Source organism: Trematomus bernacchii, unplaced genomic scaffold (genome assembly GCF_902827165.1).
Source record: "Trematomus bernacchii unplaced genomic scaffold, fTreBer1.1, whole genome shotgun sequence".
NCBI lineage: Eukaryota > Metazoa > Chordata > Actinopteri > Perciformes > Nototheniidae > Trematomus > Trematomus bernacchii.
The window spans coordinates 85,967-103,727 of record NW_022987699.1 but is presented as its reverse complement, the minus strand read 5'-3'; the positions used below and the strand labels follow the sequence as shown (position 1 = coordinate 103,727).

General features: G+C 39.2%; 2 protein-coding genes across 2 annotated transcripts in view; one reads left to right on the top strand and one right to left on the bottom strand.

Annotated features, from left to right (window-relative positions):
• Positions 1-2,467, top strand: part of LOC117490058 (NLR family CARD domain-containing protein 3-like) — a 52,619-nt gene extending 50,152 nt beyond the window's left edge. The window contains exons 4-7 of the mRNA XM_034139650.1: positions 64-237; positions 441-614; positions 1,219-1,265; positions 1,388-2,467. Coding sequence (XP_033995541.1) covers positions 64-237; positions 441-614; positions 1,219-1,265; positions 1,388-1,995 — 1,003 coding nt within the window. The 3' untranslated portion in view covers positions 1,996-2,467. The remainder of the gene's footprint in view (positions 1-63; positions 238-440; positions 615-1,218; positions 1,266-1,387) is intronic.
• LOC117490060 (NLR family CARD domain-containing protein 3-like) overlaps positions 1-17,761 on the bottom strand; it is a 108,508-nt gene that overhangs the window by 70,189 nt on the left and 20,558 nt on the right. The gene's annotated exons all lie outside the window — the stretch shown is intronic.

The window sequence follows — 17,761 nt, the reverse complement described above, 5'->3', positions numbered from 1 at the left end:
TGTTTATGTGTCATGGATGAGAAATATTACTTTATTTGTTTATCTTTTTAAATAATCCTTCAGGCTGAGCGGCTGTAAGCTGTCAGAGAAAAGCTGTGAAGCTCTGTCCTCAGTCCTCAGCTCCCAGTCCTCTAGTCTGAGAGAGCTGGACCTGAGTAACAATGACCTGCAGGATTCAGGAGTGAAGCAGCTGTCTTCTGGACTGCAGAGTTCACACTGTGAGCTGGAAACTCTCAGGTCAGGATTCAACTTTTGTTTTAAAGTTGACACCGTAAGCTTTTATTAGCTTCATGTAATTGAATTAGTTTAATTGACTCACTAAAGAGCTTATTTTGACTTAAAAGACTTAAATATCACTGTGTGTGTGTGTGTGTGTGTGTGTGTGTGTGTGTGTGTGTGTGTGTGTGTGTGTGTGTGTGTGTGTGTGTGTGTGTGTTCAGTCTCTCAGGTTGTATGGTCTCCAACAAAGGCTGTGTTTCTCTGGCCTCAGCTCTGAGCTCCCACCCCTCTCATCTGAGAGAGCTGGACCTGAGCTACAACCATCCAGGAGACTCAGGAGTGAAGCTGCTGTCTGTTCTAGTGGAGGATTCAGACTGGAGACTGCACACTCTCAGGTATGGACAGACCGTCAGCATGAATAACTTCTTGTTTCTCTTAATTCTGTTCAGAGAAGTTTTAAAGCCTGAGTAAGGAAACACACGGATCCCTTAAAATCGTATTGAATGGAAACCACCATTAAAATCGAGGAAGTAAAATCATTCTCATTCTCATTATTTATCAGGGATGTGTTGGTTCTCTACTTAGGTCCTGACTATTAAATCTTAACAACTACTAAATATATCGAAATGAAAATTCTGTTCTCGGACATTAATAGTGATCATTTGATTTTCATTCTAGAACCACCAGTAGGATCAAACGGTTTATTCCCATTTTGACCCCTGTCCCATGCAACCCCAACAACAGCCTCTGATTCGTCAACAGACTTCATGCAATGCTTCATGGGATGCATCATTAGAACTATAAACTCTAACCCTAACCCTAAGACACATGACCAAGCAAAACAAGTATAATTTCTTATGTGGCCTAAAGTAAAAAAAGGGCGAAATGGGAAGACACCGGATCAAACCTCTGTTGTTTGGGGAAACATCTGAACTTTTGTGCAACACACGAGAACACCTGTTGTTACACCTATACGACTGACTGTGTTTCTTTCTCCAGAGTGAACCATGGTGGAGAGCAGAGGTTAAAACCAGGTCTGAGGAAGTGTAAGTGTGGATTCATGTTGACTTATGATGACAAAGAAATAAACAACATCAGTACACAAAATACATAAGCCTTTGTATGAATCTGATGATAAACTAATGCTGGTTCTTTTACTCTCTATCAGATTCCTGTGAACTCACACTGGACACAAACACAGCACACAGAAACCTCAAACTGTCTGACAACAACAGGACGGTGACACGTGTGAGAGAGGAGCAGAAATATCCTGATCATCCAGAGAGGTTTGAGTCCTGTAATCAGCTGATGTGTAGAGAAGCTCTGACTGGTCGCTGTTACTGGGAGGTCGAGTGGAGAGGAAGGGTTTTTATAGCAGTGACTTACAGAGGAATCAGGAGGAGAGGAGAGAGGGGGGACTGTTGGTTTGGATGGAATGATCAGTCCTGGAGTCTGAGCTGCTCTGATGGTGGTTACTCTGTCTGGCACAATAAGACAGTAACACACACCTCCTCCTCCTCCTCCTCCTCCTCCTCCTCCTCCTCCTCCTCCTCCTCCTCCTCCTCCTCCTCCTCCTCCTCCCCCTCCTCTCCCTCCTCCTCCTCTTGTAGAGTAGCAGTGTATCTGGATCGTCCTGGTGGCTCTCTCTCCTTCTACAGAGTCTCCTCTGACACACTGATCCACCTCCACACCTTCAGAACCACATTCACTGAACCTCTGTATGCTGGGTTTCGGCTCTGGTCATTAAACTCCTCAGTGTCTCTGTGTTCTCTGTAGGAGGAGATAACTTCCTCTCCAGTGGTCTGAATGTTGAAGATAGAGAAGGCTTCACTTTGGTTAACATTTGGCTCAATGATTGTGCGTCATTGAGGAGCGGCATTTAGTTATTCTGCTCCATGTGTCTGTGTGACGGAGATGATCTCAGGTGACATATATCTCAGACTCCGTTTCGCTTCATATGCTTCCTCATTGGTGAAGCACATTATTTGCATCACATCTGAACATTGGATGAGCATTCCTGGGTCAAAATATAGGCAGTTATACAATAAGTAAGATTAAAAACATAAGTTTCTTGTAACAAATGCAGTTTGTATAGAGTGCACATATATAGCAACACTTACGTCTGCTCTCCTGTCCGGCACTAAAAGAGTCCCCGGGGAACAACAACCTCTTTGATCGTTCCGGGTGGGGTTTAATGAGCAGGATGATGCAGGGGGGGGGTGGATAACTGCTACATTTATATCTGCTGGGGGGTGGATATCTGTTACATTTATATCTGATAGGAGATGCTAGTTTTTCTTTCATACATTAATTATATATAGATTATTTAATGTTTGTTTGTTAATTTGCAGTAATGTTTGTTATTGTTTAACTTGTCTTCATCTTAATTGTAAGCACATGTCTGACTGTAGCACCCCTATCAATGGTACCTCCTAAATAGTGGGGCTATAAAAGGCCGCTCTTAGTGCCATTGTTGGGTTGGTGTAGGTTGGTTACAGTTGGTGGTATTGCAGAGTTGAATTATCCAGAATTGAAGAGTTCAGCAGGCCTGGCTGTTTGCCGTTCTCTTGTAAATAGTTGTAAATATAGTGAATAGTATAAATAAATGCCAACGCTGACGATTGGCTGGATGTTCTGCCTCTGCCTCCTTACTGTTGGTCGACCGCTCATAGGTCAACCTAACCGTCTGAAACAATCTCCCAGTAATTGCATATTTTAATGTGTGTATAAAGTACTTTGAATTGCTTTGTTGTTGAAATGTGATGTAAAGTTAAACTTGCCTTTCCTTTGCTGGCATAAATGTTAGATCTCTTCCTAAACATGGTGCAATGATCTCCTTGGTGTTGAGCTAGTTGTGTACAAACCAATGTGACATATATTCACCTTAATAACGCTTTGTTTGGAGCAGCATCTAATAGCTGCTTAGAATCGATGTATTCATTTTAATTAAGTTCAATAAAGGTTTGAAGACAAAAAATGTGTCAATGATCTCATGAATCCAAGTAGTGGTTTTTCCATCCAACATGTTTCAAAACATGTATATAGTTTTAAATTGTTACAAAGGTCTAACCTAACGTAAAAGCTGTTAGAAGTACTTGATGCTCACTGAGATGCAGGGAAGTTACAGCCAATGCACTGCTTGATAAAATAATATATAAAGCTATTTTCCAGTCTTTGCCAACTCCTCTTGTTCACCTGGAACATCAAGCAGGACACATGTTAAGTAATAAAGCTTGTCATCAGGTCTCCTCGACCCCTCAAAGCTCTTTACAAACTACCAGTCATTCACACATTCACACCTCATTCATGCAGAGCAGCACCACTTGCTCTAGGGAAGCTAACACACACACACACACTCACACACACACACACACACACACACACACACACACACACACACACTCACACTCACACTCACACTCACACTCACACTCACACTCACACTCACACACACACACACACACACACACACACACACACACACACACACACACACACACACACACACACGCACACACACACACACACACACACACACACACACACACACACACACACACGCTCACTCACACACCGTTGGCCATCAGGAGCAACTCAGGGTTCAGCATCAACATGTGCAGAACACCAACATCACTTTGGGAATGACTTATTGCAGGTCAGTGAGAGGAAATGAAGAAAGTACAACATGTCTGATAAATGGAGAGGGATTTATGAAGAGTTCCTTGTAATGGTGGCAGTTTTTGGCATCAGTTTGATTGTAATCTGAGATCATCAGTGACACATGCAGGAAGTGGCTGAACTGGTCTGACAGCTCCAATCAACTGAGGCGCTTTTATTTTAAACTCTTAATACTCTGAAGTTAAGTGCATAAAGTGAGAAGGGCTCAATGCAACCCTCTTCTACACTGAGAATGATCAGATTAAACTATCCGTTGTTACTCCATTCAACGTGTGTCATAATGTAAAGTTGTGTCATTAGATATATAAAGATAAATGGAGAACATTTCAATATTTTAAAACACAGAAGTGGATTATCTTTGTAATGCCCAATAAGGAATCTGTTAGGATGTAACACGGTTAAACATTACACATGTAATGCAAAATGTTTGTGATCAATATGTAATATGATCAGAAGAGTGGAGTGTAATGGAAAGTGTTATCACCCTGAGGGAGCGTTCAAAGGTCACCATGTGTTCGTTGAAAGGTTGGTGCTCTTGTCCTTTTGTGGAGTGTAGACATGATGTTTCTCTATTTGCTAGCAGGTGTGTTTCAAAGAATCTTATATATGGTATGTTCATCTTCTTTATCTATCTCAGCCCCTCCTCTTCTATTCTTGGTGTGAAAATGTGAATCAAAGACCCTCTGCAGACCTCCTGAATGTTGTACTTCACTGCAGACTGCTTCACTCTGTGACCATTCACCTTCTTTAAGAATAAACTCCCTAAAAGACCGTCTTATTCCAATAATCTTCATTTCAGTATAACAGAAAGGTTTCCTCACCATTTTATTGTTATTTGTTAGTTTGTCTCGGTACATTTCCACCTCAATTTGGCGTCATGAACAGGATCATTGAAAGACCGTCAGAAACCAAAAGAGGACGGGGACTGATCTCCTTCAGCTTCGACCTCAAGAACATCTTGAAGAGATGTGGTGCAAAGAGATTTGTCACATTTTTCATGGGCGCAACCCACATATTCAGCTCTGCTGCTCATCCCACAAATGCATGTTCCTGTCTTGAAGATTAAATGTTCTAGAGAAGGCTTCACTTCAGTTTAGCTTATTGTGACTTTACATGACTTTTATGAAATAATCTCCCAGTAATCAACTGTTTCACACTTGGCTAGTAAATGAATCTTTTTAAATGTATTCAATTGTGATTTTATAATGTGGTTTTTTTGCACATTGTCTTAATGTTTCTAATATTTTTGTGAAGCAGTTTGATTTGCCTTGGTGTTGAAATGTATAGATAAACTTGCCTTTATGAATTGGCAGACATGCTTGTTTCCTACAAAGGGTGATATGATCTCCTTGGGGCTGAACGTGTTGTGTACAAACCTCTGACTTATATGCACCTAATAACATTCAGTTTGGAGCAGCATGTAATAGATGCTAATAATCTATGTAGTAATTGTAATTAAGTTCAATAAAGGTTTGAAGACAATAATAATGTGTCATGAATGAATTATGTCTCATGAGTTGGGAAATACATTTTTCATGGTGCATAAGTGAGTTTTGAGAGATTTGAAGGATTCAAGAGTGTTGACCTTTCGGGTGTGACTGGGGAGGGAGTTCCAGAGTGAGAGGGGGCTAAGGTAATTTGTGACAAACTGTAAAGCATTAACTCATCACTGTACCCTGTATGCAAGGGCTGGTCTGCCTTCACTAACTGTACGGAGGCTCAGTCACTGGTACATTTTTATATATAAAGCCATGTTAGGGAAACTTCCATCCTACATCTGCTCCCTGATCTCACGGCGAATTGTAAGTGGCTACTGCCTGAGATCGCATGCTGTGGTTTTATTAAATGTGCCAACTGCTAGGACTGTCTTAGGGAAGATAGCATTTAGATGCGCAGCTCCACTGTCCTGGAATAGTCTGCAATTAAAATGGAAACTGAGCAATCTGGTGCCACTAAATGTTTTTAAAGCTCGGTTAGATGCTACTGAATCGGAAGCTGTTGGTACCTCCCTTATGAAACAAAAATATATTGTAATATATTGGTAAATATAATACAATATATTGGATCATACATTTCCATATATGGGAAAGTAGTCCTTATATTTTTAAATATATTGCAATATATGCATGGACCATGTATGGCTATATATTGATACATATAAAAAAAATATATTGCAATGAAAACAAAAACTGCACTATACATTTATATGTAATAGTTTTATTGAAACACTCATTTATCTTTCATGAGTTTACATAAAATTGAACAGATATTCATAAACAGTTATCTCACTTCGTTTTGTATAGTTACCCACTTTATATATGAACATATGTTTGATGGTAGCCTACATATAAAAAAAGTACAAATTGTCCATTGAATGATGGAAAAATAATATACAGTTTATAAATATATATAGACACACACATATATGCACGCATATATGCACGCATATATATATTCATATATGCGTGCATATATGCACGCATATATATATTCATATATATATATATATATAAATATATATATATGCATATATGCACGCATATATATATGAATATATGCACGCATATATATCTATGCATATATTACGGCCGACCGGCTATTTGGAGTGGAACGCAGCCCATCCACGGCAGACAGCCCAAACAGTATTCGAATGCGCCACTTCCGGCTGATTTCGGGGAGCCCCCCCCCCCTCTCCAGCAATAGATTGATCTGATTGGCAGATTCAAATCTGCGTTGCCGCCTCTGTCTGTTGATTCTGTCGCTGAGTGTCAAAGAGAAAGCATTCATCAGGTGCTTCGAAACGGGAAATTAAAAAGAAACGAGAGGAAAATACAGCACCAGAGTCAGGTATGTGTGTGAGCATTTAAAACTATTTTAAATTGAAATAATTCTGCATGTACACTATAAGTAGTCTAGTTGCTTAATCCGTATGTCCCGTCTCTCTGCACTACACCAGCTACATTAGCTAACGTTAGTTAAATTAGCTATGTTAGTTCCCTCGTGTATGAGTGTATAACCGGTCCGCAGCTTTGTGAACATTCAATTTCGAAGATTTTTTTGATGTTACAGTCAACTGAAGTCGACCCAAAACAGCCAAAAATAGCGGACCTTTAGATCGCTAACATTTTAGCATAAGTCAATGGAGTTTAACATAGCGAAAACTAGCCCCACGGCTAACGGACATTTTCTGACTGGTGACGATTGTGGAGGAAACTTCTGTGTAGTAATGCATGGAGTCACCGACTCAGGAAGGAGACACGGTGAGAGTTGGAGCTTTGATGTCAAACACTGATGGGTTTATTCAGAGTATTCGGCCGGAGGATTCACATCACAAATCAAAGAGTCAGAGGTTCTGACCACACGGTAGAGTTGCCACGTCAATTCTGAAGAACCTCTCTCTATGCTAGCCCTTTTAACAGGTTCTCAGAGAGAAATCAACATCTCTGAAGGAGTAGACTAAACACTGAATCATCTGCGTCCAACGCTCATGGCCTCAAGGATTTCACATCCGAGAGCCCACAAACACCGATAAAGAAGTGCTTCAGTGTTCTCACAACAATTACCCTTCGTGCCAGTCAAGTTGACCGGTCTCACACTGGTGACAACAACACATATGGCACCAAGGCCTTTCCTTAAAGGAGATAACACATGTCAGAGTAAAAGGTTAGATATCTAGAAGAATTATTCCTTAACAGTTCCTCTCTTTTTATCATTTTTGATAACCTTAAAACATTAGTCTAATAATTCTGGTCAATACTTAAATCAATAGGCGTCTTCAGATTCGAGTGTGGTCTCACCTTACATTCAATTACATCACAAAGTAGAATAAGATTGAAACATTCAATCACAATGATTGATACAGGCAATCATAATAGGAACAATTATCTCTCATCAGTGTTTGGAGCATCTTTTGTCAAAAGCATAATAATGAACACACATAAAACACAGATACATAATAGCAAAATATTTGTTTTAAACTAATATCTTTTATCATTTAAACCATTAGTTAATGTCATTTCTCAAACTATAAAATCAAAACCAGAAACAGCTTAAAGATTTGCTTTAAGGCAATCACTAGTCAAAAGCATTTAAAACTTAGGATCATAAGAGATCCAGCTAAGGCATAAAATTCACAGTGGTGATTTGATCAATCTGTAATCCACAAAGTTGCAGTGTCCTCAATTTTAGGATTACTTTACGTTTACTTCATTACGCTTTAGCCAAGAGTAAGGCACTTAGTCTTAGTAAAATCAATACATTCATTTTAGTCAAGTACATTGTTCAAAATCTGAAAAGGAAAAGTTAGGCAAATATTCAAAGACTTTTGTAAAAACCTGGAAAGGAAAGATTAAACATTCTTAAAACTTTAATTCATACATTTGTAAATGCTACAACTGATCTGTACCAAATTAAGTCTATCACTTATCCTTATTAGCCATACTTACCTGAAAATCTACTTATGGTACTTGGAAAGGGTTCTTCTGTGTTTATCTAATGTTGAATATAGAATATCAATTTCTTTAAATTATAATTCTCTAATTTGAGGATCAAATATGCTGCATAATTGTTATATGAATTATTATAAATATTTGTTTTGGGCCAAAACTGAAATTAATCCAGTGTACTTGAAACATCATGTTAGGTCTGTCTGTGCATGGGTAATACATTGCAGAGTAGTGTTGTTAAGCCTGAGTGCTGGATGATGAAGGATATTAACATTATCTGTTATAATATTAGAAATACCTTATTATTCAATACCTTATAATCTGAGAATATTTATTTATTAATTTTGTTTAGTGTGAAAATGTAATCTGATCTGACAAAATATATTTATCACCACTATTTAACACATGTCTGGTCATTGGAAATATAAAAAACAATCATTAATTGTACATCTTTAAACATCTGGTCATTCAATTCAAAGTTCATCTTTGTACGAGAGCTGGAAGAACATGTCCGTCAGGCTTCCTGACTCGTTCTCTTCCTCCCTTTATGACACCGAGTGTCTGGTGTGTAAAGGCATCCTGATACTGTAGATTAGCACTGAGGTGCTGATTGGCTCAAACTCTTCTTCATCAGAGCGCCATATTTCAACCCCCCAATTGCTCTGCTTTTGTGTGGCTCATTCAGTGAGCACTGTAGCTGACCCCCCAGTGAGACGGAGGCTCATCTGCCTGTATTCCTTCTGCTATCTGCTTGAGTGCAACTGTGTATTCCTGATGCATCCAGGTGTCCCCCCCGTGATGGGAGAGGTTAGGAAGACATCAAACTCCTCCAAGAAACATGGAACCTTGTATTATAGAAGCCTCTGAAGCCCTCACTCGTCCTGCAGGGTTGTCTGCTAGAGCCCACCGAGCAGAAAGATGAAGAGAAGAACCCCCTCTCAGCAGAAAGGTGAAGAGAAGCATCCCATCTCGAACGACCTCGTGCTTCTTTGCACATGGCTGGGGGTGCTCTCTGCACCCGGAGAGTGTGACCCTCTCTCTCTGACCCTTGGCCTTGAGAGCTGTCCTAGTTATTGGGTTAACACTTGATAGGGATGTTTTTCTGAGTGAAGACAACTCAAAGTAATGGATTAGCACATTATCATTTAATTACAAAAACAGGATAGGCCCCTCAGAATGATTTGGGAGCCTTCCTGACACATGCACATTATCATTTTGAAGGTTTGTGTTAGTCATTGAACATGCAAGAATCATATACTCATCAGTCCATAGCAGAGAAATGTTATTGTAAGTTAAAGGTGAGCTTGTCCCTGTGGATATAACCCCTTCTCAATGATTCTAAATGTATATTAATTCACCATTTACCTTTTGATAAAATATTAGTTTATCAGAAATATTTAGTCTCTTCCATAAAACATAGGTTTGAGAAATAAATTACCCAATATAAAATAAATTACTCAATATAATTGACTCTTCCCTCCTTTTCTTACATATGGTACATATGAAATAATAACTTAGGAGTCTATTTAAACATGGTATAGTTTATAATCTATTAATCGAGAAGACTCAGTATCACCTGTGTGCAGCTTACAAAAACCATTGTGAGAAACATATATTATGCAGGAAATTGATACATTTGTTGAAAAACATAGCATATCTGATTTGGGAGGAAAGGTTTCATCCCTTTAACATCTGAGTTATTACTGAAGGCATAGCATGAATGATATTGGGTGTCTGAGGGTGTCATTACTGAGAAATGTCAAACAAAATCAAAACCTTATATTTGAAAACAGGTTTGCATTCCTCCACTGAAGGTGACGTTATCATTGGAAACAATAAAAGCTAATTGTTTTGATGTAGAATCTATATATTGAATCGTTAGAGCAGAACAGAATGGTTGTATTGTAGCCTGAGTTTTGTGCAGCCTTTAGTTTTACCAGGTGGAAACATTGTCTATATAATGTGAATACATGTAGAACTAGACATTAAGAGACCCCTGACATTAGGCCTATTTGAAACAATAGTAGGGGCTTTTACCAGCACGCCAACTTACAGGCATCCTCTGCATAGCAGTATGAATAGCCTTAAAAACAACCCACTCTGCGGTAACGAGAGTCATGTATCTGAACCAAATGCCCTAAGTGAAGCCGTTAGTCTCATCTGACTGACCCAAGGGTTGGTGCTGGTGTGACAGGGAGGCTTCCAAGTGTTCATAGCAGATGTCATGCTTTCAGTTCATGGCTCAGTGGGGGGGAGCAGACCCATGTGAGACAGTATCAACGGCTGTAATGTTCAGTTTGAGGAGTGTCATTCTCTCTGGGAGCAGGAAATGGTGTCCATTCAGACCAGACCATTAATGTCATGTAGAGCAGCCATAGCATCTCTGTGACTGCACTCAGCCGGACTGCAGCAGGGCAGAACTGGGTGACTTTTAGTGAAGCCGTCCATGGCCATAGACAAAATGGAACCACGTACTAACAAAAGGGACACAAGGTCATCAATGTCTCTCTTTACCTTTGGCCTAATTGTAAAACAAATTAGTGGAAGAAATGTGGAACACTAATCCATCATCATGTGACATTTAGAGTTAATTTAAATAATTACTTATGGGTTGAAGTCAAATTAACATTAACATTAGAACTAAAGTCAGTCAAAATTGGACTTGCACGGATCAGAATCTAATCAATACACCATTTTCCCAGCTCTGTAATGAAAAGGATATAAAGATTAGGTACATTACAGGAGTGTTAAAACATCCAAACATGCACACTTATCTTATTCTAGTAGAGATTAGAGGACAGGTCTAATGTTGTGAACAAAATGATCAAGTCAAGTTATTTTATTTATTTTATCTTATGTACCACATTTAATTTAATAATTAATCTTAAATTACTAATAACTTTAAAGAAGGCAACAATTTACAATGTGGATAAGGTGACTACTTATCCAAAGTGTGTGGGTGTGTGTGTGTGTGGGTGTGTGAACAGCTTGTCTGCCCAAGGTTAAAACATTTGGGACAGCAGTGAGAATGTTATGAGAAACAATTTGTTGCTTAGACTGAACTCAAAAGAAGCTGAGATTAGAACATTTGAAATAAATCAAAACACTTGCACCTTAATTAAATACATTTGACATTTAGCTTGAGCTGGGTTCAATACTTTCTTTATGGTATTTAAATTGGGCTCAAGTAGAACCTTTACATGGATTTGGCTTGCAACACAAAGTGATACCGATCTCTGTCTGTTATGATTTGAAAGTCTCATGATTTAAAGTGTAGGGCTGTGAAGGAGAGGCCCTTGGAAAACAACATCTATTTTTAACTGTAATGACTTATTGTAAAGAGATTGCAACATTATACTTTTTAAATAATTGCTCAATTCATTTAACACATTTATTATGCACACTGTAATGAAAACGTCAACAAATATATTGATCCTGGTTTAACCAGCGACCTTTACTCTTTTGTTCATAAGCTCGGTTTCAGAAAACTTGTCAGTAGTTTAACAACTATTATAATTGTAGTAATGTCTATGGAGACCAATTGGTTGATACGAGAAATCATTTGAAGCAGTTTAATAAAGAATGTTAAACTATATTTAAAACTGTAATTAAACTTCAACTTATATTAATTATCTGATTCCAGTGGCCAGTTGGAACAGATAATCAACAAAGTTTCCATTTTGCAGCAACAGCGCAAAATGTTTCAACAATAATTTGTATTATGTCTGAGTCTAGTTCTGTCTTATCAGCTTTGTTTCGGAATGTGTTCAATACATTACGTTTTTTTCATTGTTACCATACAATACATAGATTTAAGAATAAATGAAACAAATAATACAATATTGACCTAAAACAGCAGACAGATTTTGCAACCCTGACCTCCTCAGGCAGGTCTTTACGACCAGCAGTGATGCCTCTGAGGGTCTCAGGGTGCAGGACGGGGCATAGGGTTTATAAAAGGTCACAAACATATCTTAACATACCAGCAATACAATTTAAGAATGTATTCTTAAACGTAATATAATCTTATTTTCTTCTTACACCTACAGCGCACACCCTGAACAGTGTGCTCCTTGTTTACATGTTCCTCTGCACACTCAGATGCAGGACATAAAAACACTCTTTTACTATTTATTTTCATTTTGCAGCACATTTATACTACCAGAATTTTGCAAAACACTATATATTATTTATCTTTCTCAAGTCATTACTTTTGGTGAGTTAACTAAAGCTTAGTTTATTTTACCCTGGCTATGGACTGATTCATTATTAGTTGTTACAAAACATGCACAAGACGGCGGTTAGTACAAGAAAAACCACACTGCAATTAGATGAACAAACATGAACTCATAATAAACACCAGTGCGTCAGCAACAGCTCATCCAGCTCAATTTAGTCCGAATTCAAGAGGTTTCAGAGGGGGTAGGGAATTATCTCTCAGTGGTGTACCTTGACTCGCACTCCCACCCTTGTATACAAGTCTTAGATCGGTGCCTGGCAGCTGTCCAAGAGCAATAACTAGCTTATCCTCTTGCGACCCCACTACTACTGCTCTAGTGGTGCTATGCCCCCCCGATCTGGAGCACATAGACTTTTTTTTTCGCTACCCTTTCTATCCAAAAACTACACAGTTAACTGTAGTCCTACTCGACCAGCCTATACACAGGCTATCGTGTTCATCCCAACGATGAAACACAGTTTTGTTCTACACTTGCATGCCACTGCCCACCCGTGATCAATTAGCCTATGATTTTATGTATGCACCCCGGACCGGCACCAGTTCCTCCAGCAATGTAGGGAACTGTGGCGCATCAGGTAATGCACGCACCTCGCACCTGCCAGCTCGTCGTAAACGGCCACAAGCCACGAGAGTGCTTTTAAACCGTCTCTTTTTTAATAGAGACGGCGGAGGTGTGAGTTAAAGCTATAGACAAAAGCTGTGATTTTCTCCCTCTTAGTTCACTTCACCAGCTCATGCAGATACGGGGAGGTATTTTGCATCCCTGCTACTGCCTATGCGGCACACATGCCCCGAGCAGCAAAACATCTCTGCTACTGCCTATGCGGCACACATGCCCCGAGCAGCAAAACATCTCTGCTACTGCCTGTACGGCACACATGTCCCGAGCAGCACACACAGAGGACACACACACCCGGAGCCGCAGCTGGAGCCGTGTTTTTTTAGAGGCGATAGGGGTAATATCTCTGGCTGCTTATGTTAACTGCTAGTATTGGCCGCTGAAACCCCCAGAATTTCGGCGATTTGTTCACTACAAATCTCTATTTTGCTTTCACACAGAAGTTCCACTTTACAGATGCCCCCATTAAGGTATTTTTAAACATCTCTGCGACTGCCTGTACGGCACACATGCCCCAGGCAGCAAAACATCTCTGCTACTGCCTGTACGGCACATACGTCCCGAGCAGCACACACAGAGGAAATCAGCCAGGTCAGCGTCCCTGGATGATCCCCTGGGGTTAATAGCCCCAAATGTTCATTAACCAAAATGAAACACAGCCGCTCAGCTTCACAGATAATTTTAGGATACCGTCAATCACAGATTCTGGTAAGGCAATGTCCAAATGTAGATTTGAAATCACACTTACCAGTCTCTGAAGATCTGTTGGTATCCTGCCGACAACGCCAATTTGTGGAGGAAACTTCTGTGTAGTAATGCATGGAGTCACCGACTCAGGAAGGAGACACGGTGAGAGTTGGAGCTTTGATGTCAAACACTGATGGGTTTATTCAGAGTATTCGGCCGGAGGATTCACATCACAAATCAAAGAGTCAGAGGTTCTGACCACACGGTAGAGTTGCCACGTCAATTTTGAAGAACCTCTCTCTATGCTAGACCTTTTAACAGGTTCACAGAGAGAAATCAACATCTCTGAAGGAGTAGACTAAACACTGAATCATCTGCGTCCGACACTCATGGCCTCAAGGATTTCACATCTTAGAGTCCACAAACACCGATAAAGAAGTGCCTCAGCGTTCCCACAACAATTACCCTTCGTGCCAGTCAAGTTGACCGGTCACACACTGGTGACAACAACACATATGGCACCAAGGCCTTTCCTTAAAGGAGATAACATATGTCAGAGTAAAAGGTTAGATATCTAGAAGAATTATTCCTTAACACAGGGTACTTATTATATGTTGTACTTTGGATTCCTAAAGCTTTTAGTCTACCTTTCCATCATCCAAGGGTGTTTTCACTATAAGTAAAAAAGAATTTTTGGACGGACACTATAATTTACAGTTTTTTACTATGTAAAATCTGAATTTTCTTTAAAATAAAAAACATCTATATTGATTCTGACTTTTCTACATCCAACTCACAGGTTTATCATTACTTTGAGAACAAATATTATTACTTTAACCCTTTTAGAAGGGAAGATATGGTCATTTGTTCTGGGAATGTCATTTTCGAGCCTGAGACCTAAAAGACAGGCTCAGGGCTTAACAGGTTAATGGCAAATGTACTCCTCTGCCCCTGTAAAAACTTTGTATCTTCATTTTAAAAGCTTTTCATGTGAAATATCCATACATGTGTTATGTTTAGGCAACCATACTACTTGCATAGGTTAGGTAACTGCCTAGTTATATTCATCCTCAAATGTGTAATCCCAAACCTAAAAAAACCTGTAACAAATTACATTGTATTCTGTTACAGTACCACAATATTTTTGTATTTCACCCTCATATTATAAAATGGTTTTAGGGGATTTATGGTGGCAGAGATAAATTAATGTCTGTGTTTTTAAATCCTTAAATTATGACAGAAGTTAAAAGGAGAGACTTGGTCATTTAAATCGAACATTTTGAGCAATTTTGTTCTGTTTTCAATCTACGTAAGGACATTCCTTTGTTTTGGGACTAATTGAGGAATGCCATTTCGTAACAGATAGCAGTATTTGAACCCTGCTCACCCAATGCCTGCACGTTACATTAGGTGTTGAAAAATAATAGTCCCTCAGTCACATTGATCAGTTTTTAAGACCTGTTCTGACACTTCCTTCATTTTTCACAGATGACAGGAAATGAAGATTACAATCTAAGTGCTGCACATTCTACTGTTCTGACAACACTAGCTGACGACCTGGATCACCTGAAATCAAACAAAGAGACAGGACAAGACAATTATTTAATGTTATTTTTGAATATGCAAATGAGGCTTTATGATATTCTAACTTTTGGTGACTTTAGGAACAATCTACAAACACAAAGATAGAAAAGTATAAATAAAAATAAAAAAGTAAATGTCGACTTTGGATGTTTTCTTTCCACTTGTCTGAAATAAGAGATCACAATTCGAAGTCATTTAGAACCATCTAGTGGACAGCTATTGGAACTGCATCACCACTAACACTGACTGGGTTTCTGACACCGGTTACACAGGTTTTCACGTCACTCTGTTTTGTTTTGATACTCCCAAGTAATTGGTTGAGTAGATGAACCCCAGTGATGTTAATTATGCCTGTGATGATAGGTCAAATTAAAGATCTGAATTTCAAACCCTCCCGAGAGAAAAGGGATGCACCGTTGGCCTCTTTCGACGACAGAGATTACATGCATGCATAGGCGTTCCTAGGGGAGTGCCAGAGGAGTTTAGAGCTAGAAATCAGATATTGGCGGAGCTCTTATCACTCTTCTTTTGGGTAACTATTAATACAAATGTTGATATGATAAATTATATTTATTATGTCTGTCACTAAAGCTTCAGCTGAGCTTAGGTCACTCAGAGTTAGCTGAACACTCTGGGTAGAAACTTCACCTACAGGCTGGTTTGATGGCTTGTTAAATGGAAAGCGGTGATTTTAGCTATTCTCACCTCTCTAATCACTGTGATAGGACTTTTGGCTCTGTGTGGCTGTTGAATTATTCCCTGTGTTAGAGGACTTGTTATGAAAGCTATTGACAAGTCAGTATCAAACCTATGTTAGCCTATCAACCTCTGACAGTGGCGAACCGTGTCTATCACAACTGGACCTTCTGTAGACACACACACCCCCCACCGTTATAATGTCCGTCTTTTCACTGAATGGTCGTCTTGTAAAGGGTACTGACAACAATTCCGCAACAACATCATCTTCACCTGCTGCCATTTCAACGTTAAAAACAATACAACTTCAAATTAATTGCTACGTCGCATTTCTCTAGATCCTCTGTCTCTCTCCAGTTAACGGGTCTTCTAGAGCACCTGGAACTGAGGGAAACTCTGAAAGAACACGCCCATTGGCTACAAATCAATATATGATTGGTTGATCAACCTGTCAATCCAAAGGCTCTCATTCAGTGTGAGGGCCAGGGCCTTCTATCAAGGATATAGAATACCTGGTTGAAGGATATTCTACCCAGAGACCCAGAAACATATCTGATTGGTTGCATTTCTTTTCTAACACAAAACCACTGAAATGCAAAGTGCATGATCCGAGAAGGAGAAACAAATCAACGTAACACTGTAATATTACAGATCAACAACACAGATACCATTCTCATTTATTCATTTTATTGACATTTTATAAAATGTTTATTTATATAATTAAATACAAACATTTGTTTGTTTTATCTGAGTGTTTCAGGACATTTTCTGAATACCTTGAATGCCCTGACTGTTCACCACTGGTGTAGGGCAGGGACCAGCACCAATGAGCCATTCTGTGCAGTTTGGGATCGGGCTTAATAAACCATTCCCTTTAAGCAGCGTGGCTTTGAGTGGAATATAATATCTAGTGATAGTGCTATGTGTAGGCCTGGGAGCAGCCACAATGAGACTTCTGTGCAGTTAAGGCTTGTTTAGGTTGAGCTTCATGTGGTGTGCAGTCAGCCACTGAGAGATGACAGGAGAACACACACAGGTCTACAAGCAAATGCATCATTCTGAGAGATGATGTTCAGAGACACTTTTCATTGTGGGCCTTCTCAATGTACTGCTATCAAGTCAAGCTGGTTGGCAAAGACTGGAAAAGATCTTTATATATCCATTTACCATGCAGTTCATTTACTCTAACTGCCCTGCATCTCAGTGAGCAATCAAGCACTTCTTACAGTTTCTACGTTAGGGAAGACCTTTGTAACAATTTATAACTATATACACTTTTGAAAAGAAGTTGGGTGCAAAAGAAATGTCTTCAGTCATGAGATCATTGACAGATTGTTTTGTCTTCAAACCTTTATTGAACTCAATAAACATTTTACATAGAGTATTAGGAGCTATTAGATGCTGCTCTAAATAAAGCTTTATTAAACTGCATATATGTCACAGCAGTTTGTACACAACAAGTTCAGCCCCGAGGAGATCATTTCACCATTTTACAAAGAAAATAAAGATTTCTGCCAATAAAAGAAAGTGTATCTATACAGCACATATCAACAAGGCAATTCAAAAGGCTTTACAAAAACATTAAAATACTTA